General features: G+C 47.0%; 1 protein-coding gene across 8 annotated transcripts; it reads left to right on the forward strand.

The window, feature by feature from the left end:
* Positions 1–25,988, forward strand: LOC119217577 (collagen alpha-1(XVII) chain-like). Of its 8 annotated transcripts, none has more exons than XM_062564327.1 (41): positions 1–100; positions 4,872–5,038; positions 5,134–5,178; positions 5,259–5,312; positions 5,419–5,466; positions 5,616–5,750; positions 5,828–5,917; positions 7,425–7,583; positions 8,276–8,320; positions 8,456–8,566; positions 8,665–8,874; positions 8,972–9,022; positions 9,104–9,130; positions 9,214–9,240; positions 9,338–9,400; positions 9,498–9,602; positions 9,678–9,740; positions 9,902–9,937; positions 10,025–10,078; positions 15,487–15,549; positions 16,204–16,275; positions 16,786–16,821; positions 16,924–17,076; positions 17,194–17,289; positions 17,387–17,437; positions 17,624–17,650; positions 17,733–17,783; positions 17,968–18,039; positions 18,218–18,265; positions 19,923–20,048; positions 20,133–20,243; positions 20,328–20,423; positions 21,225–21,350; positions 21,566–21,685; positions 21,832–21,945; positions 22,207–22,350; positions 24,747–24,896; positions 24,976–25,125; positions 25,207–25,287; positions 25,576–25,620; positions 25,852–25,988. In XM_062564327.1, the coding sequence occupies exons 2-41, from the start codon at positions 4,999–5,001 to the stop codon at positions 25,896–25,898; spliced, it is 3,342 nt and encodes a 1,113-aa protein (XP_062420311.1). In that variant the 5' UTR covers positions 1–100; positions 4,872–4,998; the 3' UTR covers positions 25,899–25,988. The 8 variants fall into 8 exon arrangements, 7 of the variants coding, with proteins under 7 accessions (XP_062420311.1, XP_062420306.1, XP_062420307.1 ...); XM_062564322.1 differs by having other exon boundaries at positions 21–100; positions 4,815–5,038; XM_062564323.1 differs by having other exon boundaries at positions 33–100; positions 4,806–5,038.
* The last annotated feature ends 104 nt before the right edge of the window (positions 25,989–26,092 follow it).

Genomic DNA, 26,092 nt, shown 5'->3' on the forward strand with positions numbered 1-26,092 from the left:
AGCGATTTCCTTCAACATCTCGAGTTGATGCACTTTCATTTGCTGAGCAAGACACACTCATTGTGGTGGAAGTATCACTTCTGAACAACTAATCCATAAGGTAAGAACTCGCGGACAGGTAAATGTCTGTGGACCTTTCTGTAATTCCCACAATAGAAAAGTCGTCCGGGGGGCTGTCCAGACTCCGGCAACGGGCAGCACTGGACGGCGTGGGTTTGACATATGTGTTGTAGAAATTTGCACATGCTGAGAAACGGTCAGACAAGGTTTGTGAGCTGAAGTGCAAGTTCAAATAATTGCAAAAGCCAGATTGGATTGGCAGGTGAAACTTCGTATTATGCAGTTTTTCACAACTTTGAGAGGGAGGCGGAGGAAACAGGCAGAGGTGTCAAAAGTATTTACATTTATTACTCAAGTAGAAGTATAGATACTAGGGTTTATAAATACTTTTGTAGAAGTTGAGGTATCAACTCAAGCTTTTAACTTAAGTAAAAGTATAAAAGTACTGGTTTTAAAACTACTTAAAGTATAAAAGAAAAATTAATTTAAGGGAGAAAAAAATCCATTAAGGACAAACTTTTAATGTGTAACCTCGCTAACAGAACATATCTGTCTGTTACAATATGATGGGAAGGCGCTTTTAGATCATGTCACCTGCCGAGACATATGTATCGACCTGCATGCTATATATATATATATATATAGCATGCAGGTCGATACATATGTCTCTTTGTTGTTTTAGCGTTGCCTCTCTGAAATTCGCCATGTTTCCATCATTTATATATATATATATATATATATATATATATATGCTATATATATGTATATAGCATAACCAGAACCCATTTTCCAGTGACAGCAAAATACAGAATCCCTTTGTGTTCATTTCTAAAGCTTTGCATTAAGACATACACCACTTTATTTAAGACGCTGCGCTACTTGCAGCTCGCTGTGTTTTACCAGATTCTCAATAAAGTTAAAAAAAAACATTTACAACTAACCCATGGTCATGAAGACTCATGTGGAATTTGCATGAGGAGGAGGAGGGACGTTCATGTCGCTAGATGCCAAACTGAGTGAGTGCCGTTCTGAAAAGGATCCTTCCACCGACCAGCGCAGGAACCGACCACTGCAACCTGCCGTTCTGAAAAAGAACCTTCCCCCGACCACTTTACCCACTTAACGAGTCACTTTGTGTCATCTGCAGGCGCATCACGGAGAAAACCAATAGGGTGTCGGAATGGTAAATGTGAGGCTAGGGTTTCCACCCGTCCCTTATAATACGGAATCATTCCGTAGGCTATTTGAGCATGAAATAGCACGTCCTGTTTTGAATGAATACAGGACGGGGTTTGTCCCGTATTTTCCGAGTTGTCTTCTATGCAAATAATCCCACCCGAATTCTGTGAAGACTCGTCCTATTCGTCCCTGATTGGGTATTTCTCGCTGCCATAGTTGCATCCGTCACGTGATGTCTGTTCCCCCCCCCACCCCGCCCGCCTGCCCCACCTCGCCCGTAGAGTCCCTTTTGTTTCTGTACAAAAGGTGGCGACCCTAAAGGAGGCTATTTTTATAAACTACAGATATTTGTGTCAAAATGTAAGGGGTAGAAGTAAAAAGTCGAAAAATAAATACTCTAGTAAAGTATAGATACCCAAAATTTCTACTTAAGTAAGATAACAAAGTATTTGTACTTCGTTACTTGACACCTCTGGAAATGGGAATGTTTTTTAAAAGGCACATTTTATGAAATATGTTGCGTGGAGAGTCGAGAGCTGACGGCATGTCGTTTACACAGCAAAGAGTAGATTTAGAAGTTCTAAAAGTGGGAGCATGATGGCCGACGGTGTCGTGGACAGTGCGGCACACAACAAGAAATGGGCAAAAGCAACACAGACCGTTCACTGGAACTATTCATCCAAAAAAAGACTTTAAACGGCAACTCTTCTGATTTGCCTTTTACCATCTTTTAGTTGAAAAGAAAAATCAAGTGAGCATCGAGCAACGCCCATTCAATACCGCTTCAGGGCCATGTAGAATTCTAAACAGCTCCTGCCAAAAGACACATAGCTACAAAGGAAAGACATGTGACCCCACAAAATGAAAGAATGAATTCCTCAGGGATAACGTTCGGCTCTGTGTAACCAAAATCCACCACTTCACAGTAGGCCGTCACATTTCACACAGGATGAGGAGGGTGCAGCCCGCGGCCTCCTGCAAGAGGGGAAGGTGGGGCTGCGTTCTTCCTGAAGTCCACGACCATCTCCACTGTCTTCAGGGCGTTGAGCTCCAGGTTGTTCTGGCTGCACCACGTCACCAGGTGGACAGACTCCCACCTGTAGGCAGACTGGGGAGTCCAGATGTTGGAGGATGAAGTGGAGGACCATGTTGACAGCATCGTCTACAGACCTGTTGGCTCTATAGGCGAACGGCAGGGGGTCCAGGAGGGGGTCGGTGAGGGTCTTCAGGTGGGACAGAACTAGCCGTTCAAAGGACTTCATGACTACAGAGGTCAGGGCGACGGGCCTGTAGTCATTCATTCCTTTGATCCTGGGCTTCTTGGGAACAGGGATGATGGTGGAGGCCTTGAAGCAGGCTGGAACGTGGCATGTCACCAAGGAGATGTTGAAGATGGCGGTGAACACAGGAGACAGCTGGTCAGCACAATGCTTCAGGGTTTGGGGTGAGACTGAGTCCGGACCGGCTGCTTTACGGGGGTTCTGTCTTTTAAAGAGCTGGTTAACATCTCTCTCCAGGACAGAGAGGGTCCTTGGGGGCGGTGGAGGGGCGGGTAATACAAAGGTGTGAGCTACTGATGGGTCGGGGGAAGGAGGGGTGGTGGAGTTGTGGGGGATGGAGTCAGGACATTGTCTTTCAAATCTGCAGTAACACTCATTCATAAAGCCTCTACAAACTCATGCAGAGTCATTAGCTGAGATCTTATGTTGGAGTCTCTCAGAGTACAGTCGTTTAGCTTCTCTCACCGCCTTGCTAAACCTGTATTTTGACTCTGTGTCTTTGTCCCCACTCCTAAATGCCTGATCCTTCTGCAGACATAGTTTTCTGAGTTCCGCTGTGAACCAGGGTTTGTCGTCGTTATAACTCACCCTGGTGCATGATGGTACACAGCTGTGCTAACAGAAGCCGATGTAAGAAGTTACAGCGTCTGTGAACTCATCCAGATTGTCAGAAGCAGTCCTGAAAACATCCCAGTCTGTGCACGCCAAAGATCTTCTAGAGCCTCGCTGGTCCACTTCTTGGATTCCCTCCCCACAGGTTTGCAGAATTTAGTTTCTGCCTGTATGCGGGAATCAGGTGGACCATGATGTGGGCTGAGTGTCCCAGCACAGCACGAGGGACGGCGTGATAAGCCCTGCTTACTGTAGTGCAGCAGTGATCCAGCGTGTTCTCCTCTCTGGTCGGGCATTTAATAAACTGTTTGAACTTAGGGACTTCATGGCCGAGGTTTCCTTTGTTAAAGTTTCCGAGGACAATAACCAAGGAGTCCGGGTTGGTCCGCTCCACACGGCATATCAGGTGGCGAGTGTCTGCTGTGCCTCGTGCACGTTGCCCGCCGGTGGAATGTAAATACTGACCAGGATGAATGAAGCTAACTCACGGGGGGAGTAGAAGGGTTTGCAGTTAATGATAAAAGATTCCAGAAGAGGAGAACAGTGTTGGATCACTGTTACGTCGTTGCACCAGCTGTTGTTGAGGTAGAAGCAGATTCCTCCACCCTCCACCCTTCGTCTTTCCGAAGAGCTCTGAGCAGCTGGAGCGCAGAGTCCGGTATCAATCCACAGAGCCACGTCTCCGTGAAACACAAAACGAAGGATGAAGAAAAGTCTCTGTCTCTTCTCACCAGCAGCCGAAGTTCGTCCAGTTTGTTGCACAGTGAGCGCACGTTGGAGAGAAAGATGCCTGGCAGCGGTGTGCGAGAACCAGAATGTGACTAGAATGTCCAGTAATTCCACAGAGGAAAGAAGAGGAGTTGGAAATAACTCTGGAGTTGTTCCATGGATGTTCAAGAGCTCATTTCTGGTGAAAAAGCTCTGGGAATCGCAACGACAAAAACAACACAAAACAAAGAGGACCGAAACACAGAGGCAGCCGTCTGCGACGCCATCTTGGAACATGGGCCATCTTGGAACATGTGAATTCATATGTGATATGAATTCATAATGAAGACGGCTTTTCATTGCAGTATGAAGTGTCTTGACCCTCGGCTGGTTCCCAAGTTATAGCGAAGGAGCCTATGTATCTGCAGCCGGATGCTCTGTGAAACTCAGCACTGACTGACATCCCCGAGAAAGCGGTGCCACCTTCCTACACATGGAACGGCAGATTGCAAAGTTGACAGGAAGTCATCAGCACTTGTTCCCTCCACTGCCAATTGCATTGTTCTGATTTAGGTTTCTTACAGGGGGAAATGTGGGTCAAAAAAAGGTTTTCTAACAGCAGGCGGTATTCACTAAAAAGATTTAATAAACCAACTAAGTTCTAGTTTTCCTGAGCAGAGCAAAGTAGATGCACAACTTAATGAAAGGGAAGTTAATCATGGTATTTAGCCAATGAAAAACCCCTCAAGCTTCCAAATGTCAACTCGTGTTTTTTTATTAACAACTAAGGTAATTACTGTGGGCAGCGCGAGCAACCATGTTTTATGTGTTAGTGGAAGGATTCCTGTTTAATCTAAACTGATCTAGGCATATTTGATGAGAGTTTTGATAAGATCTACTGCTACTGATGAGATGGCAAAAAAAAGTCAGAAACGATCACTGTATTTGATGGCTAATATCTACTAGTCTATCTAGTTTAGAGCCTCCGGAGGATTCCTCCAGCATGTCTTCTGTTGGTGTGAATAATGGTAGAGAAAAAAAAAGGGATGGGGGTCTCGGCACGGCATCAAAGACCAGCTACGGTCCAGGAGGGTATGGTGACTCAAAGAGAGGATCGTGCACCACTGTCCTTCACTCAGCTCTGAAAGAGAAGAAGAGCATGAGCACGGCCATGGCAGGCGCTCACTCAGTTGTCGACGGTGAGTCTGAGGTCAGAGGTCAAGTCATTCACGCCGTTTCATGTGGGAATGACAGCAAACTGAAGGCTGATCTGATCTCTACTTTGTCAACACAGTTTCAAGCAGAAACTCATCTCCAGAGTACAGCAGGAAGGAGTACGGTAAGGTCTACCTGGGTCTCAGGTTATCATCTGGAACGAGCAAACGCATTCAATCTTTCAGGTTTTTCTTTTTCTTTCAGGCCCTTCAAGTGCAACCTCAAGTAGTGCCACCAGAGGGAGAACTCAGAGCAGAGGTATACTGGCGTCTGTGTCACAGTACACATAGTACCAGGTCTGACCTGTACAGCACATGTTGTTATCAAAGCAATGTAATATGTACTCATTTTGTTGTTTGTGTAGAGAGTGAGATCAGAGCCAGGCTTCAGAGCGCTTCTCCACCAGGGAGCTGTGAGTAGGACTCTTCCATATACATCTGGATGGCGATCACGATGCAGGAGTGTAATCCTGACTTACTGACTTCATGTCTGTGCACTGTCTGGGACTAAAGCATGCTGAGACATAGGGGACATATGTGTGATGTCAGCTCTGCCCCTCAGGGACGGAGCTGGATGACGTGAAACGTCTGCTGAGAAGAAACCACACTAGCCCCCCTCAGTCCCCTAACAACACGCTGCCCATCCCCAAGAAGGCCAGTGTGGAAACTAGGACCATGTCGGAGAGCAGCGGCGCAGGTTCAACTAATGAGCCATCAAGTCTCTCTGTGTTCATAAACATGTGATGAACCATTCTGTTCTGTTTTGACTACTAGATCAGTATGGCAACAGTGGAGGTATGAGCAGTAGCTACAGTTACAACACCAACCACAACCTGTCTTCTCTCACCACCCTCCACCCATCAGGTCAGTCATGTATGAAAAGCAGTAACATGTAGCCAGTACAACTATTGTTTCTCCCTTCTCAGTCACACCTGAGCAAAGCGACTGTGTGACCTTTCACAAAGTGAAGCGTCTCGGTTCTGTGAGCCGTATTGACCTTGTTACTCTCGCAGGCTGAAGTTTCTATTTTCACTGCAGACTTTGTTTAAATAAAATGGTTGGAACAAAAAAGTCACAGTTGGTTATTTGGGGGACCAGACCATTCAAAGCCACAAGAAAGATAGGGAGAGTAAGAGACACTGAGGACAGTTAAAGGCAGTAAGGTGTAATAGGTGGACTGATAGGACTTTGCTCTGTTCTGTCCTGTTGTAGCGATCTCTGGTACCAGTGCACGAAAGGACCCAAAAGCACGACTTAGACAACAATGACAGAGACGGGTGGATTTACTTAAAGTTCAGGCAAGGTCAAAACCATGAGACAAATCCAGAGGGGGAGGCAGGGAATGCGTAGACGTTGATAATGTGGCGGGATCTGAAATGATAGGAGAGTTAGTAAACATGCAGGTCCTCTACTACGGTCCTCTCTCCAAATGGAAGCAATTCACAAATAGGTAAAGCAGTGATGCTAAGAACAGAACGCATCTACGGAGGTCCTTTTCCATGGAGATCTTTTCCCACTGCGCTGTTCAGTCTGAGAGCAAAAGGACCAAGCCAGAACCGAGCCAGTGCCAACTTTGAACAAGAATATATGAAAGCTTCACTCCTCAAAACCTTAGTCTTAGCTACAATCTGCACATATACGTTTGAAAATACTCAAAAGACAACTCCAACAAGTTATGAAATATGTTATGGAAATTAGTCCAGATAATTTGCTTATGTACATTTTTCCATTTAAAGTTAGAAGCTAACTTAGATGCAGGTTTTAAGAAATGGGGGGGGTTCTCAGCCGATTCTCACTAGCCATTTTAACTTCTGAGTGGCAACGGGAGCTCTTTTACAAGTGGTGTTGGTTGGATACAATAAGATTAGACAATAAAAGTGCGGAAAAATAAAAGGAAAAGGTCCAGTTTTTGATTCCTGTCATGAGCCCTGCACAAAACCCTCCTCTGGAGTGGTTTCAGTGCTCTATCAACTTGAAACCTTCCATGTGTACTGTCCACACACAACGCTAGCACATCAATGTGTTTTAGCCTGGTATCTCCATGTTTTATACGACTTATAGGGCTGTTTTTCAGGCAATTCTCAAAATACGAAGGATTGTAATTTAAATTTAATTTTTGGAGTAGAAGTTTAAAAAAAAGCCTCAGAATAAAGAGGAGTACACTGTGTTATGTTCAGATGACCCTTTTAAGAGATGTCACAGTTTATGGTGTGCAGAAGAATGTTTCTGCCACTGGACTGAGCACCACTCCAGGTAAGGGGCTCATAGATGTGATTGTGAAAGAAAGTGATGTACACACTGTAACACACATGGTTGTGTACTGTAGTCACTGTGCCCATCGTTCACTAAGTGTGTTGTCTGTGTCCCACAGTGAGACCCAGCCGTCCCTTTAACGACAACAAAGTTACTAAGTTTGTGGTGATAGAGAAGGAGAACGTTCCCGTCAAAAAGGAGACAGAGCGCCTGGTGATGACCAAAGACACAGGGAAGCAGTTCATGTCTGCTCAGCCTGCTCTGACTTCTGGTAACGGTGAATGCTACCACGTACTACTGCTTACACTACTAACACTCAGGCAGTGACCCCACTCCCTTGACTGTTGTCACTGCTGCTGTATTTCAATGTCCCCTAGATGTCTTCCTATGATCAGTGTTAACTGTTCTGTCTTGTAGCCACCTACTCGGGGGACTCCCTGAAGAGAGAGAAACAGGGGCTATCATCCAGCAGAGTGGAGGGAGGAACGGATGCTAAATGTAGAGCTTTACGTATACAACTAAACTCTTTGGCCTTTTGGACTCATCGCATACATCAGGAGGTCTTCAACAGGGGGTCCGCGACCCGCAGGGGGTCTGCGGAGGTACCGCAGGGGGGTCGCGACATTTTTGGTTGATAAGACCATTTAAAAAAAAAATCTTATCCAGATATTTAAATGTCTTCAGAATCAGAATTGTATTTATTGTCTTTATATACACATGAACATGAATCCAACATATTGTAGCGACAGCACAGGCACTAGCCAATCAGATTGCGTTCATGCTCATGTCTAAAGAGGACAAAGCTCAAAAATAAAAGATGGCAGACCAAACTCCGTAGAATAGGGGGTCCCTGCTCCATCTCGCCATCAGATGGGGGACCTTGGCCTAAAAAGCGTTGACCCCTGAGCAGACCCCTGACATACATCATATGTCTTGTTCAGTGTGTAATTCTTTGCTCTTTTTTTATAGCTTCAACCATGAAAGTTGCCACAAAAGACAAAGCCACCTATGCAGGTCTGTATATGGTGCAGATTTAGTTTTCTTCTATAGCTAGTACTGTATTTGTTCGGTCTAAAGTCAAATGTCCAATGTGAAAGATGTCCCAAATCTCTGTTAAGTGTCTGTCTATTGCCATTTTTTGTTTGTCAGAGATCATTACTGACGAGTCAGGCTTTAGCTTCTGCTTCCACTGCAGCTGGTGGAAGTGGCTGCTCAACCTGCTGCTCCTCCTCAGCCTCCTCTTTGGACTCATCGCTTTGGGCATGTTATATACATTCTCCAGCAGCATGTTATATACCCTCACAAGGGTCACTAAAGCTCCTCTCAACAAGTCCATCATCTTCTCTCTGGCCTCACAGGTGAAGATTTGAAACGGTACAAGAACCGCCTTGATGCTCTTGAAGCCATTACTGGCACTGCCTCAGCCAGGTCCAGCCGACTGTTGGACTCCTCGGCCGTCAACATCATCGATCCACTGGACGCTTCATACATCGGCAGCAATTCTGCCGCCCTGCAGATAGCCGTTGAGCGGCTGGTCAAGGCCGAACTCCGGTCGGATGCTGTAAGAGGTACCGATGAGTTCTTTTAACATAATCTCAGGGATCACACCACAGCATATTTATATTTATATAAATGTTACTGATCCGGATGTGTTTTCACAACCAGAAACACTTGCATACTCGCTTAAAGGGGAGAAAGGAGATCCTGGACCTAAAGGCATGTTTGCACCAATTGAAAAATAATTTGGAAACTGATATTTTCTCGTTATCTGACATAAGAATGGTTGTTTCTCTACAGGTGATCCGGGGCAGCTAGGACTAAAAGGTGACGAACAGCCCTTCATATGTATTCAAAATGTCAAGGAAAAACCGGAAGCTGGGTAACATCCATGAATTGCTCTTTTGCAGGTGATAATGGATTTCCCGGCCAGTCAGGTGAGACTGAGCAAAATATGATGAAGATGTTTCCTTCCCACAGAGGTGACCAACTAACTGCCAGCTGCTTCTGCCCTTTTATATCTCATTTCTTTAGGCCCCCCTGGGCAGATGGGACATCCAGGATTGGATGGACCAAGAGGACCAAAGGGAAGTGGAGGTAGTGTGAAGATGCTCGTCTCTGTTCTTTGAGGACAACCCCACAGTAGGAGTAGGAAGAGAGACAGTGAGTGAGTCCCTCCTCCTTTGTGACCCAGGTGAAGCAGGTGCCGAGGGACCACCAGGACAGAGGGGGCGGGACGGGCCAACGGGCCCCCGGGGAGAGGTTGGACCACAAGGCTTTGGAGTGAAAGGAGACAAAGGTAGAAGATGTTTATGTTCCCATCGTTGAATGACAGAAAACGATACATTGATTAAATGAAACGTGCTTTTGACAGGATCTCAAGGCGAGGCAGGACGTCCGGGTCTTGCTGGTGCTGCTGGTCTTGTGGGGCCAAAAGGTAAGGTTAAAGGTCATGTTGGAGTTATAGCCCCTACCGGATCAAATTTAAAAACCCTTACGAATGTTTTTTCAAAAACAAAGGACATGTAAAGTGCCATGTAAAGTCATGTGCCAAAACAGATGCCAAAATGCATTTTTACTAAGACTTGTTTGATTTAGGTCCAATGGGAGAGCAAGGTTCCTCAGGAAGCCCCGGTAAAGACTGACTACTGAAGATGAAGCAGTGTTATTTTTCCTGTTGACTGTCGGTCATGTGTTGCATCTGTAATCACTTGTTTGCAGGAGCTCCAGGTCCAAAGGGTTTCCCGGGTGAGACAGGAGCACCAGGCCCTAAAGGTACCTTTATTGGTTTATCTTCTTTTTCTTCAAAAAAAACGACTAAATTAGTTCAGTTTAATAGCTCCATTATAACGACCAGTTGGTCCACATGAGCTATGGCTCTCCTGAGTCGTCCCTACTGGGAGTAACTTAGTAGACATGTAAAACATGCTCCTTGACAATGGCTTTTAAAAATAAAATGTGAGATTTGTTTTAAATGTGAGTACATTTACCAGAATACATTCTGCTGGACACATGGTAACAGATCCTTTTATAAAAGCAGGGGAATATTTTGATGGTTAAGAAAATGACAATTAAATAATGTAAAGGTGAAACTCAATGGCAAGGGATATCATCGCAATTTCAGTGAATAGTTTCCACAAAATGGACTGATTTAATGATTCGAGTACCCTTTAATGTTAAAATATGAAGAGAATCACCAAACAATGGACATGAAATATAACACAAATAATTAGCCCAATAATTGATAAGGTCATTGCATCATTAAGCATTGTGACGTCACGGGAGGCCACACCGCTCTCTGCGGAGCAGTTCAAGGAGTGCTAGGACACCAGGTTAACGGAAAATAATGATCTGTGACAAACTTAGGTAGACCCTCTCCTTGAGGTAAAACTAAAACACTGGTTCCCTCCGGCAGGAAAACACCCTTCTTCTGTCTTACTGGTATGTCGTGGTCTGGTCCTTTGTCCGGCGCCCAGTCTGCTGCTCGTTTCTTTCAGCTTTCTTCCCCCCCTACTCCCTCTCTCTGTCTCTTAAAAACCATTCAGTTCATTAAGTGTTGGTCAGTCTCAGGTGTGCGGGACTGGAGAGGTGGGGTTCCCGGGTCCACCAGCAGATGGGGCCATAGCTGTCCCAGGACACAGCCATCTTCTGGGGATGTAGCGTCCCTCCAGGACCCAGCCTCTCGTGACGCCACACATCCCTCCCCTCGAGACAGACGTCCTCGTCGGGGCAAAGGAGGTGCAGAAGGCGTCCCGTCTGGAGAGGGCATCCGCATTGCTGTGGCTCTTGCAGTTAAATGCTTGCAAGCTTAAAAACCACCGGGTAACTCAACTGTTGGTTTCCCTGTTCCTGGCCATCCACTGCAGAGGGGCATGATCCGACACCACCGTAAAGCGTCTGCCCAGGAGGTAGAATCGCAGGGATTCCAGGGCCCAGGTAATCGCAAGGCATTCCTTCTCCACCGTGGAGTAGTTCTTTTCTCTTGGAAGCAGTTCTCTGCTTATGTAGAGGATGGGATGTTCCTCCCCATCATGTGTCTGTGCAAGTACAGCTCCCAGCCCCACCTCGGAGGCATCTGCCTGGACAATGAATTCTTTCTTGAAGTCAGGCGCCACCAGGACTGGAACGGAACACAGCGCTTGCTTCAGGTTGACGAAGGCCGCCTCCCCCTCCGGGTTCCACCTCACCATTCGTGAGTGTCGTTTGGTTGTCAGCTCTGTTAACGGTGTAGCGATGGTAGCAAAACCCGTAATAAAACGTTGGTAGTAGCCCGCTAGGCCTAAAAACGATCTCACCTGTTTCTTGGCGATGGGCTGGGGCCAGTTCTGTATAGTCCGCAACTTTGCTTCCTGAGGCTTGACCAACCCCCTCCCAATGGTGTACCCCAGGTAGTTTGTCTCACTGAAGGCCAGCCTGCACTTCTGTGGGTTTGCTGTGAGGCCTGCATCCCTGAGCGAATCAACCACAGCTTGCACTCTGGGTAGGTGGCTGGCCCAATCCGGACTGTGGATGACCACGTCATCCAAGTATGCCGCTGCGTACCTCTTGTGGGGAGCCAGGACTCGATCCATTAGCTGTTGGAATGTGGCAGGCGCTCCGTGGAGACCAAATGGGAGCCGGGTATACTGGTAGAGCCCCTCTGGTGTGGCGAAGGCAGTCTTCTCCATGGACCCCGGTGTCAGGGGCACCTGCCAGTAGCCTTTTGTGAGATCAAGAGTGGTTAAAAACCGGGCATGCCCTAAAGAGTCTACCAAATCATCAACCCGCGGCATTGGGTAGGCGTCAAATTCCACCACTTCGTCCAACTTCCTAAAGTCATTGCAAAACCGTATCTACCCATCTGGTTTGGGAACCAGTACAATGGGGCTTGCCCAGGCACTTTGGGACTCTTCGATTACCCCGAGCTCCAGCATCTTCCTTACCTCCTCCTGGATGGCCACCTTATGAGCCTCCGGCACCCGGTACGGGCGTTGGTTTACCGTTTTGCCCAGCACGGTGCGGATCTCATGTTGGGTTACTTCTGTGTGCCCGGGCGGGAGGAGAACACCTCTCGGTTACGATTGGACCCACCTGCACCTCTTTCCGCGCCCTTGGGTTCCGTGGTGGGTAGATAATTGAATAGCGCCTCCGTGGCGTGCCACTTCTTTAAGAGGTTGACATGGTAAATCTGTTCAGGTTCTCTTTTATCCGGTTGCCTTACCTTATAATTTACCTCTCCCACCCGCTCAATGACTTCATATGGTCCTTGCCAGGTTCCCAGGAATTTACACTCGACGGTAGGTACCAGGACCAGCACTGTCCCCGGGCTTGAACTCTCTGGGTTGAGCGGACCTGTTGTAGGTGGCCTGCTGTTGCCGTTAAGCGGTCTCCATGTGCTACCGCATCATGGGATAGATGGCTTTCATTCTCTCCCTCATTGCCCCGACATGCTCAATTAGTGTTCGCTGTTGGCAAGGCTGCTCCTCCCAGGCCTCCTTGGCAATGTCCAGCAGTCCTCAGGGTCTGTATGAAACCAAGAGCTCAAAGGGTGAAAAACCAGTGGATGCCTGCGGAACCTCTCTCACCGCAAACAGTAGGTATGGTAGCAGATGATCCCAGTTGCGCCCATCTTCCCCCACCACTTTTCGCAGCATGGATTTTAGCGTTTTGTTAAAACATTCGACTAATTCATCGGTCTGGGGATGGTAGACTGAGGTTCTCAGCGGTTTGATCTTCAGTAAAGCGCAAAATTCTTTCATTACCCTGGACATAAATGGCGTGCCTTGGTCCGTCACTATCTCTTTTGGGATCCCCAGACTAGTTGAGAGGAGGAATAGCTCCTTCCCGATGTGCCTGGATGTAGCCTTCCTCAGCGGGACGGCTTCTGGATAGCGGGAGGCATAGTCTAGGATGACCAGAATGTACTGGTGTCCCCTGGCGCTTTTTGGTAGGGGCCCAACTATGTCCAGTCCAATCCTCTCAAACGGAGTTTCGATGATGGGTAAGGGAATGAGCGGGTTTCTATATGTGGGTTTTGGCGCCATCTGCTGACACTCCGGGCAACTCCGAAAGTAATTCTCTACCTCTTTGTGTACGCCTGGCCAAAAGAACTGCAGGATTCTTTCCTTAGTCTTCTCTACCCCTAGGTGAGCCCCGAGAGGGTGCGTGTGTGCTAGATTTAGTACGGTGGCTCGATAGGGCTGTGGTACAAGGAGCTGCTCCTGCACTTCATTTTTCTTAACTACCTAATAAACTAACCCCCGGCTTATTGCGAAATGAGGGTAACTAGGGCTAGTCCTACCCCCCATTACTACTCCCTCTACTACCTGCACCCTTCCTAAGACATTGGTAAGAGTGGGATCTTGTAATTGGGCTGTACCATACTGGCCTGTGAGAGGGGGAGGTTCCTTGGGGCCCCGGGCGTCTTCCTCACTGGAGATCGGAGCGCTGTCCTGGGCCCTGTTCTCGTCGCCTGTGTCGGGACCCCCTTCGGGGTCCGCCTGGGCACCTGCAAGAGCATAGGCCGGAACGCGTGATTCGGCGGGGGGCACCTGCGTATTCTCATGGGTCTTACCTCTCCGCTTCCGAGGTGCTTAGATTGGCCTCTCCTGGGTCTCCCTCCAAAGCGGGTAGAAGGCAGGGAGGTCTCGTCCAATTAGGACAGGAACAGGTAGGGAGTCAACCACCCCCGCCTCTGTGAATATGGTTCCCCGGGTAGTGGTCAGTTGGAGTTCGGTGGTGAGATAATCTCTGGTGTCTCCATGGACACAGGAGACGGGGAGGACTTTTCATGGGACCAGGCACCCCGGGCTCACCAGGTCCTGACGTACCAGGGTGACCCAGCTACCTGAATCTAGCAGGGCCTCCACGTCATGGTGATTCACCATCACTGGGCAGGTCGGCGGTCGATCTGGGTTGCCCTCTATGAGCCCCATTAGGGAGGCAGAACGGTGGGCGGGTGGTGAGCTGGATGACTCAGCAGTGGGCATAGGTTCATCCGCCGGAGCCCCAGACTCCCAGGAGAGGTGCCCCACTTCCCCACACCGGTAACACTGTCGGGTTTCCCGTTCTCGGTGCACTGTTGCTGGACTTCTGGCTCCCCTTGGCGTCGGGGCAGCTCCTGAAGAGGCTGGGTTGAGGAGCTGGGGCCGGACTCCTCCCAGCCGGGGCAGGGATGCAGTCCTGGGTTCTTTTCTTGAAGCACGAAGCATCTCTGTGGTGGCCTGGTATTTTTCAAACGCTTCCACGGTTAGATCGGCCGTGGTCAAGGCCTGATGGCTGAGGACCCGTTTCGCCTCATAAGGTAGGCCCGTAGGTAACGATCCACGACAATGGCCTCCACCACCGCCGGCGCTGTATTCTTCTCCGGTTCCAACCACTTCCGCGTGATCCGGAAAGCTTATGCATCTGCGCACTTTACACTTTACTGTGTGGACATTCTGGGCGGCCATCTGTTTCTGCAGCTGCAATTCCTCTGCCTTCAGAAGGTTGGCTTTCTTTTGTTCCTCCACAAGGGCCTGTTGTCCAGCAATAAGGGCTTTCAAAATGTCCTCCATTCTGTGGCCTACGGTCAATTTAGAGAAGTGGGAAATAAAACTTTCAGTGTCCTCCTCTGACATGCACTATTACCGCTTGAACAGTGCCCGCATTCTCCACCATATGTGACGTCACGGGAGGCCACACCGCTCTCTGCGGAACAGTTCAAGGAGTGCTAGGACACCAGGTTAACGGAAAATAATGTTTAATTGCTGTTCGGGGGGTTCTAACAGAAATTAACGTTCTCTGTGACAAACTTAGGTAGACCCTCTCCTTGAGGTAAAACTAAAACACTGGTTCCCTTCGGCAGGAAAACACCCTTCTTCTGTCTTACTGGTATGTCGTGGTCTGGTCCTTTGTCCGGTGCCCGGTCTGCTGCTCGTTTCTTTCAGCTTTCTTTCTCCCCCCCCCCTACTCCCTCTCTCTGTCTCTTAAAAACCCTTCAGTTCATTAGGTGTTGATCAGTCTCAGGTGTGCGGGACTGGAGGGGTGGGGTTCCTGGGTCCACCAGCAGATGGGGCCATAGCCATGTCCCAGGACACAGCCATCTTCTGGGGATGTAGCGTCCCTCCAGGACCCAGTCTCTCGTGACGCCACAGCAATTATATTACGTAAAGACATCTCTTTACGAGTTCAAAAAAGTTGTCTTAGAGCTTTATGTCCAACAGGTGATGAAGGAACACCAGGGCTTACAGGAAACAAAGGAGAACAAGGAGAGAGGGGACCACGTGGTGAGTTATAGAAAAGAAATATAGCAACAATAAGTCATTAAGTGTATTTTATTTTTCATCATGCCTTCACTAGTAGACCTCCACTGTCATGGGTACTGGTACCGGTACACAAAGGAACCCAAAAGTATGACTCAGACAACGACAGGTGGATTTTACTTAGAGTTCAGGTGACGTAAAAAACCGGGAGATCCGTCAGTAGGCAAAAAAAATCCAGAGGGGCAGGCAGGCAGGCAGGGAGTCCAGAGATGAAAACAGGCAGGGTCGGAACCAGGATGGCAATCAGACAGGCAGACAAATCCGAAAAGGGGCAGGCAGAGAATACATGGTCCAAAGGCAGGTGATGTCAGAATTGCGGGCTGTTGGCTAATTCAGAAACACTGGAAAACATGGCATACACAAGATGTCAGGAAACAACAGAACGTGACGTGGCTGACGAGGGGATGTGCTGCAAGTGAGTAGGGCAAGGAGAACCAGGTGTGGGTAATGAGCTGATATTATGGCATGATCTGAATTAACAGGAGGGTAAGTATACATGCAGGTGGGATGAAAAACAAACTAAGATGGGGTCAAATGTGTGACGTCCAGAGACTATATTATATAGAGGTGTTGTTCAGGTAAAAAAAAAATGCTCTGTAATCCGGAGTATTTATGCAGGCGACACAGGTTCGATGGGACTTCCTGGAGTAAGGGGACAGCCAGGACCTCCTGGAGATGTTGGTCCACCAGGTAGGCTACCACCAGCAGTTTGTGCAGTTTTCATCTTATCAACTCTTGTCGTGAATTTTGTCTAGGGAATCGAACAGCAGCTTTTTTTCAATACGATGTTGAAATAAAAATTATGTTTTATGCAAGAGTTATGAAAGCTAACTCATTAAACTCTTTCTAATGAGAGTGGAAAGGCTACAAATTTGGTGTGTAACTTGATACCATTTGGTACTTGGCAAAAAAACACAGCTGACGCTGATGTGGTCGTCAGCTTTAGACAATCTCTTGGGAAATCTCTAAGGTGAAATAGTTAAAGTGGTGGAACAACTGCGTGACTTCCAGCAATTCTGGTTCACCTTTAATGTGCCCAAAGAAAGCTCGCATACACACTTTACTTCAAAACACATGTTTGTGATTCAAGTTGTGTAAACTACAGGTAACTTTTCTTGCCAAAAAAGCTAAGGTATGTGTGCCTGTATCTACTGTATAATGAAAAGTCGAATCATATAATAACATATAGATGTCTTTCAGGTCAACCAGGGTCCCCTGGTAATGTCATCGCTCCAAGTGAGAACATGGACAAAGCAAAACTTTCTCCTAGACAAATGAACCTTATGATACATGAATTCTAAATGCAGCTGCGTTCAGCTCTTGCTTTTTTATTTCTAGTTGGTTCCAATACTGTGGCAATACCCGGAGCCCCTGGGCCTGCTGGGCCTGCTGGGCCTGCTGGGCCAGCTGGGCCTGCTGGACCTCCAGGTCCTGCTGGAACCCATGGTCTGTCTGGTCCTGTTGGCCCCGCTGGTATCCCAGGACAACCTGGTAAACCCAAACTCTTGACTCAGATTAAGCATCTGGAAACCAAAATGGACTGAGGGATGTGAGGATTGTTGGTACATCTGTGGTTTTCTGTGATGGCACATTGATTTCACAATGCAGGACCTAAGGGAGAACAAGGAGAGAAAGGAACAGGAATTGGTATACCTGGACCCAAAGGAGAGAAAGGAGAACCTGGCAGCTTTGTGGCAACCTCAGGTCTTAGAGAAAACAAATAAATCAAGAAACCTGTCATATTCAGCTTTTAGTGTCTTTGTTTGGCCTCTTTAATGTGTTCCTCCTTGGTTTACCACAGAAACCTTTTTTGCTGGACCCCCAGGACCCCCTGGACCGCAGGGTCCAGCAGGTAGGTTTGACAAACCAGATGCTCTGCTACTGACAACAAAAGTATTTTTCAACGGTCAGAGGACTGTATGTATGATGCATTTATGTAAACATAATTGTATTGGTGAATGTAGCAGATAAATGGACACTCTTCTTAGAATTCCAGTGGACAGTTACTTTCTTTCATCTTATCTTTCATTATCCTTAGGAGTCAAAGGGCCACAGGGTTACCAAGGTGAGAATTTTGGATAGAGTAGATTACCAACCTTTTAAACGTTTAAAAGAAACATATTTTAATGTAATCACAATTGTTTCAGGTGAACCAGGTCAACCGGGCCTTCCAGGGAGTCCAGGGGAACCAGGGGTTGGTATGTGAACCTTTTAGATAAGATTCAGTTTTGATTGATACTGTTGGCAGTTCAAAATATATTTTTGTAATATTTGTTACGTTTTCTAAAGTTTTCATCCCCATCTTACAGTTTAATTGGAGGGATGACAAACCTCCAAGCTTTTTTACTAGATCAGATGATCAATCAGTGTTTTTCATGTCAGGTGTCCCAGGTCAGCCAGGACCCATGGGGCCTCGGGGCCCAACGGGCCCTGAGGGGCCACAAGGACCTCAAGGTAAACTAGGCCAATGTTCTGATCCTGTCTTACAGAGCTGGTATCAATGCTCTACTTGTATGTGTCTTGTTATAAGAGATGGAGATGGAGTCATTGTGAATTGTAAAACACAATCCCTTCATGTTTCTTCTGCCTGTCAATCCCTGTGTCTCCTTTACCATTTACCTGTTCCTTGCAGGTTATGGAGGACCCCCTGGTGCCCCAGGAGTCCCTGTGCTCAACAATGGTAAGACCAACATTAATATTAGGTAAAAAAATGCATTGATAAAAAAACAATGGTGTGCTTTTAGAAGGTCTCCATGACTGTGAGTAACCAGAAACGGGTTGCTGTCAATCATCCAGTGTGTAGCATTATGGGGAAATGAAATATAATGCAATTAACTATATATTTGTTAGAATATTATTCCTATGAACTACGGATTGGTTTATATTTTCATTAGCTTAGAATTACATGTTTACATTTGGAACTCGTCCAGCTGCCGTGTTTCTAGCCTCAATGCAAGATGGCACCATACCTTTCATAACAAATCTTCAAGAATGTGTAACGTATCACTTGGACTCCTCTGATAAATTCCCATAGCAGCTATTTGCAAGGAAACACCAGTGTGTATTTGCAGAAGTCTTTTCTGGCACCCATGAGGAATAAAGGAGGTGTGAATCATTTCAAAACATGGGAGTGACCATTTGTTTGTACTTAATTAAAGTGACCAAACGTCATGCCATTCAAAGTTTGTGTAGCTTCTTATTGGGCTCTCTTATACATCCATTATATTCAAATGCTTTGATCCTGACATGATTGACAAGGCATCATATATTATCAAATGTTTGTACTCCTCAATATTAACTGGGTGGAGGGTTTGAGTGGCCCTGGGAGCTGTGTTATCGGGGGCAACAGATCAAGGTAGGGTATCCTAAGGCAGGGTGGTCCCAAATGGAGGGGCCAGAAGAACAATGATTCACTGGCCAAATATGATTTGCAAAGAAAACAGTTGTGGCACCTCAACCAGAACCATAGTTTTAAATGTTCACCACCTGGAGTAGTTCACAGTAAGAGCACGAGGGCTCAACAATATGAAGATATAGTATCATACAAATACCAATTCCTTTTCCTCGAAGTAAGTTGACTAATGGTTAATATATGCAAAATATTGGCTGTTGGATGAAGACCACTACCTCTATGGTCCACTACTCACTATTTAACAACTACAAGCAAAACGGAAAACACGCATGTTGTCAGAGGGGGGACGCGGTCGAGGGCAAGGAGGGAGGACTCAGATGCAGAGTTGAAAAATAAAAGACTTTAATTGTCAAAAAACTCAAACTCAAACTCAAAATCACTCCAACCAAAAAAAGGGGAGGACGGAGGCAAAAACAAAACAGACAAAAAAACAGGGACCTGGACTTGAAAACATAGACTTGACTTACTTGACGGGACACAAGAACGTCAACATGTAATGACGCCACACCAGACAAGGGACTCACAGGGCTTAAATACACAAGGGAGGTGCAGGTGATTGAACACAGGTGGAAACGATCAGGCACGGCAGACAATTACAGGGGAAGACAGGACAAGGCAGGAAGTGAAGTTACCCAGGAACACCAGAGACATGAAAACTACAAAATAAGACAGAGCAGACCCAAACCGTGACACATGTTGGGAAAATCAAGAACAGCAATGTCTTCTACGATTTCATAACCATAATTTTACTCCAACGAGTACTCCAAAGATTTATTATTGCAATCAGATGTGATTGAAAAGCACCTCTGCATTAGCCTAACCAACAAGCATGAATGATAAGTAATGCTATTAATTGAGCGCTAATCATACGTGTAGGTGATTGATATTTCATTCTTTTGTTACATTATTTGTGGTGTTGTACCAGGTGGTTCATCCAGCCCTGGAGCCCCAGGCCCACCTGGACAACCTGGACCACCTGGATCACCCGGAAGAGACGGAAGTGGGTCTGGATCAACTGACGTTGGCCAGTACATAGCAGATTACCTTCAGAGTAGGTGATTCTTGTATTTACTTTGGTTCATGCACATTTTTCTCTGTGATCGAATTAATGAGACAATATTGTCTTGACATGCAGGTGATGGTATCAGGCAGTACCTGGCTGGACCTCCTGGACCTGCTGGTCCTCCAGGATCCCCAGGGACTGCAGTGGATGACTTGGCCAACCAAGTTATTGCCTACATCCAGGGTATGACCATAAATCATTATACAGGAGCTCTGTGTGAGACACCGACAGCTTTTCTAACTTTCCTAATAACTTTCACCTCTTCAGGTTCAGGTAGAGGATATGATGGGACGCCTGGTCCTCCCGGTCCTCCAGGTCCACCCGGCTCCATCTCTGTTAATGATGTTATCAACATATTACAACGTAAGTCTCATTTGGAGGTTGCTAAAATACTAAATTGAATGGCAAAGTCACCACAGTTGAAGGGTGTTGGTTTAATACCATGCTTTCAGCAAAGCATGTGAGCAGTGATGCCAGGAACGCCTTACCTCTAATCTGACCACCTTTTTCAGTAACGAGTAATCTAAGGCAATAGTATGTCCAAACCGGTAATCGGATTAAAATTACTTGTCCAATTCACTAATAGTAAAATATATATTTGATTACTTGTCTCTAGGAGTGAAGCCACGTAGATGCGACCATTAGGTCACGTTTTCAGCATGAGGGTCACGTCACATACACGTGTACATACACAGACCTGCCACACAAACACCAATGGAGGAGGAGAAAAACAATCACTATTTTGAGTATTTGTCAGCTAAAGATGGAAATATCAAGGTTCGTTGTACACTCTGTGCTGGTGGCGACAAAGTGCTATCAAGCCAGTGTTTCCCCTACCGTTATAACAGCGGGGCGCGTGTGCGCATATGTCCGTAAATGCGCACACGCGTACCATGGACATCTATCAGCCTTCGCCGCCGGTGTGCGTCCGGCCCGCCGGGTCAACGACCCGTCAGCCGTACCGTTGGCCGGTCGGATCGTCAGCAGCACAGCAATCCCCTCCTAACTAATAAAGTAACTTGTAATCTAATTTAGTTTTAAAATCAAGTAATCTGTAAAGTAACTAAGTTACTTTTAAAGGAGTAATCGGATTACTTTTTCAAAGTAACTGTCAACACTGCATGTGAGACTGTTTGTCAGAGTAGGTCAATCATTTGTGTCCAGGAGAGGACATGAGGAGATACATGGCTGGTACTCCTGGTCCACCAGGACCTCCTGGAGCTCCATGCCCAAGCAGCTATGGATTAAGCACCCAGGAGGTAGCTGAACGAGTCCTTGCCATCATGAAAGGTGAGTATTACTGTATGGCACCAGAAAGGGGGTGGCAGGTTTCCTGGACCACCACGGCTTCCTGAAAACGTATCAACCAAGAAATAGCATACGAACAGTTGGCCATGCAGTAAAATCAGGTGTTTGAGCTCTTTCTGTCTTGTTCACGTAGTCTATACTGGTCATTGGATCTAGTAGCATTTTCAAGCCAATGTTCGTTTTCATTGTCCAACTAGGGGTCCATCAGGGGCCTCCTCGTTGCCCCGGTATCCCGTGTCCAGCTGGACCAGCAGGTCCAATTAGCCCATCCAGATTTGGGAACCACATCAGTTCAGACATTCGTGACTACCTGCATAGTGAGTCTGACAAACTGTTATTAGCTCCATCACTTCATGATGAGTTTATCTGCCAAGATTTACAAAAATAAATAGTATAAAATTACAATGTAAAGTAGTATAACCTACATTTTGTCAACCTTCACATCTGCTCCCTTGTTTCAAAGGTGTTGCCTTCAGAAACCAACCAGTCCACCATGGTCCCCATGGACCCGAGGGTACCCGTGGTCGATATCCAAACGGAGAGACGCTGAAAGCAGAACCACAACATTATACCAAGAGTGAGTTTACATCCCCGAATTTAAAACTGGGGCAAGGTTTTAACAAAGACTACTTGCTGGCATTGGGGTCCAAAAATATTGTACAACAACCCTAGTTTTGTGTCAATCATTCACAAATATTGCTTTGAGGATTTAAATAGAGCACTATATCAACAAATACTCCCACAATGATTTCAATTCATTAGTCATTCTGATTCATTTTTCCATCTGACCTAATAACTAAGGAACTGTTTCTTCTTTCTCATGTTGTTTGATCTCCAGGGCACGGTCTAAGAGAAACTTTGTTTGGTCTTCCTGGAACCTCAGGATACAAGGGAGAGCCTAGTGTGGCTGGTTCCAGAGACAGACACTTGGATACTGAAGACTACACCCATATGGCTATCAAAGTAACTGATTACATCAAATGTATGTGATCTAGAGGAAGTCTTCATTCTTATCACATCACAAACGATTTCTCTTTTAATACATTACTAGTGTGTTTCCCGTTCAGGGAGTGGTTCGAACTGAATTGCTTGGACCCTTGAGCTTGTTACAGCGTCATCGAACCGCTCTCCTCTCAAAATAGTTTAGGTGTATTGCTATTGTGTTTAGTAACCCACTGTTAATGTAAAGGCCTGCTGTGGACAACTTGGTGGACTTTAAAGGTTTCGAACAGTAGCAACTTCAACACTGCCCATCCTTTGGTTCCCAGAAATATACCCAGGAAGTGTAAATACTGGGCCCAACTATGTTAACAACCTCTTGAACAAATGTATTTAGTGTAAAATCCAGACTATCTGTGTTTGGCCTATGAGCTAAAAAGGACAGCAATACAGGTTTCAAATAGCTACAAAAAGAAAATGTATTTAAATAATAAAACACAGTCCGGGATGATGATTAGATATTTAATGGATGGAAGGGGCACAAACAGTTCATGTCCGGGGTGGGAGGGGTGAGCTACAATCCTACTGGCTGCTTCAAGGTCCTGGAGAGACGGCAGATTGCAGCCGATCACCCTCTCTGCAAAGCGGATGACACGCTGCAACCTGCCCTTGTCCTTGGCTGTGGCTGCAGCGTACCACACGGTGATGGAGGAGCAGAGGATGGACTTGATGATGGCCGTGTAGAAGTGCACCATCATCGTCTGTGGCAGGTTGAATTTCTCCAGCTGCCTAAGGGAGAAAAACCTCTGCTGAGCCTTTTTGGTGATGGAGATGATGTTCAGCTCCTACTTGAGGTTCTGGGTGATGATGGAGCCCAGGAAACGGAAGGAATCCATAGAGGTGACGGGGGAGTATTACAGGGTGAGGGGGGAAGGTGGGGCTGCGTACTTCCTGAAGTTCACCTCCACTGTCTTCAGGGCGTTGAGCTCCAGGTTGTTCTGGCTGCACCACGTCACCAGGTGGACAGACTCCCACCTGTAGGCAGACTCATCCCCTCCAGAGATCAGTCCAATGAGGGTGGTGTCATCAGCAACTTCTGGAGCTTGACGTACTGGTGACTGGAGGTGCAGTTGTTTGTGTACAGGGAGAAGAGCAAAGGGAAAAAAACGCAGCCTTGGGGGGGAACCGGTGCTGATGGACCGATAGGCAGAGACATGTTTCCCCAGCTTGTCATGCTGCTTCCTGTCGGACAGGAAGTCAGTGATCCACCTTCAGGTGGAGTCAGGCACGTGCAGCTGAGAGAGTTTGTCCTGCAGCAGAGACGGGATGATGGCGTTGAAGGCAGAGCTGAAGTCCACAAACAGGATCCTGGCGTAGGTACCTGGGGAGTCCAGATGCTAGAGGATGAAGTGGAGGACCATGTTGACAGCATCGTCTACAGACCTGTTGGCTCTATAGGCGAACGGCAGGGGGTCCAGGAGGGGGTCGGTGAGGGACTTCAGGTAGGACAGGACTAACCGATCAAAGCACTTCATGACTGGGGGGGTCAGGGCGACTGGCCTGTAGTGTGGCCTTCAGTCCTGTGATCCTGGGCTTCTTGGGAACAGGGATGATGGTGGAGGCCTTGAAGCAGGCTGGAACGTGGCATTTCACCAAGGAGATGTTGAAGATGGCAGTGAACACAGGACAGTTGGTCGGCACAATGCTTCAGGGTGTGGGGTGAGACTGAGTGCGGACCGGCTGCTTTACGGGGGTTCTGTCTTTTAAAGAGCCGGTTAACATGTCTCTCCAGGGCAGAGAGGGACGGTGGGGGAGGGGAGACTAATCCAAAGGTGTGAGCCTCTGATGGGTCGGGGGAGGGAGAGGCGGTGGGGTTATGGGGGATGCAGTCAGGACATTCAAATCTGCAGTAGAACTCATTCAGCTCGTCTGCCAGGCAGAGGTCATTCATGGAATGGGGGGTTTTCGGCTGAGTCGATCAACTGAAATAGAATGTTGGATTCAAGTGATCTGCTAAAAGTTGGATAAGATGGAAATACTTGCTTCTCTAAACGTTTACTAGTTTTAACTCTTGATTAGACCTCATTCCCAACTCGAAATACACGTACACGGTCTGTCAAGGCTGGCAATAGTCTGACATGTTTTGAAAAGGACACCACCTGCTCTAAATGGGGATTAACCAGTGCTCACAGGCATGGAGTTAAAGACAGCTGTGGACAGATGAAGTAGGAATAAGGGATGAGGATGGAATAGAACCTCTTCATGATAGGACACACAGGAATCCTTCATCTGAAAGCTGGGGGGTGAGACCGTTTGAGTTTCTGCTCCTGTATAGTATGAGGGAGGCTACAAGATACGTATGAACTTAAATGTCCCGACATGTGTCCTTTCAACTTGATTGACAGTCACACAGAGAGCTTTGCTTGGTTGTCCCTGCAGCCCACGGCCTCCTACAAGACATTGTGAGGGAATACAGCAGTCGTGTGTTCCAAGGACCCCCAGGACCGCCTGGACCCACGGGGCCACCTGGAGACAGCCGGTGGTTTGGTTCCCATGGAAACGCCACAGATCTGCTGGAATACATCAGATGTGAGCCTGTGTGCAATGACATTACAGATGTCAAATCAAGAGGTAGACCACTGGTTGACTCTACTCTGCTTGTCCCCAGATCACGGTCTGCTGCGTGACTCTGATCGAGACCACAATGATCGCACCATCCAAGGGCCGCCGGGACCACCTGGCCCCCCGGGTCGACCCGGATACAGCCGGCTGTTTGGTTCCAATTCAAACATCACAGATATAGTGGAATACATTAAAAGTAAAGTTGTTACTGGGAAGAAGGATGACGTCGCTGAGAGATGAGGGGATTTCTGATAACAACTGAACCTGTCATCCACAGCACAGGGAGCCATTGTGGGGCAGCCTGGGAGACCAGGACACAAAGGAGACACAGGATACCCAGGGCCCAAAGGAGAGAGAGGTAAATAGATACATGTTCATAGCTGAGTACACAGTGGGTACAGTGATGCAGTATTCCACACAATATTTCAGCTGCTAGAGCCTTTGTTCAGGTTGTTGAGACTCCGCCTCGCCAACTTTTCCCCAAACACCCCCTCCCCCCGCACGTTACCTTGTGCATATGATGAAACACTTGTACAACAACGTTCTGTGAGGAACCCATTCTTCTCAATCATTAGACTTCTACCATAAGTTTGTACTAGCAACTGGTTGTTCATGTTATAAACTAATCTACTCTGTGTGGACACAGGTGAACAAGGCCGTCCTGGGCTGCAAGGACTCAAGGGACAGAAAGGTGAGGGAGGTCACTTGTCAACTTGTTTTGATGGTTGATGATTTGGCCCTGGATCCTGTCACCAAACAGAAATTTAGTTAAATCATGACAGCTGCATCATGACATCATGATAAGAATCTAGTCTCATGAATAGTTCTATTTAGTAACAGATTTATTGGTCATGCATTGATCAAGATGTTTTTTCAAAGGAACCTTTGATTTCATTATATCCATCCGTATGCTGTGTTCCAGGAGAATCATCTGTGAGGAACAGGAGGAGGCGAGATGCTGCAGACTGACACAGTTCCTGACATGGAGTCACTGAGACACAAGCTTTGATTTCTATATTTCTGACTGCGCTGTGATTCATGAGTAACAGCTGGTTCCACTCATCTGGGGGGAGGAGTCGCTCTTATGGTTTAAGCCAGTCTGCGCTTTATAATTCTATTTTTTACATTAATTGTTTTTTACAAAGCTTTTTCTGTCAGATGAC

The sequence above is a fragment of the Pungitius pungitius genome, chromosome 9, assembly GCF_949316345.1.
Source record: "Pungitius pungitius chromosome 9, fPunPun2.1, whole genome shotgun sequence".
NCBI lineage: Eukaryota > Metazoa > Chordata > Actinopteri > Perciformes > Gasterosteidae > Pungitius > Pungitius pungitius.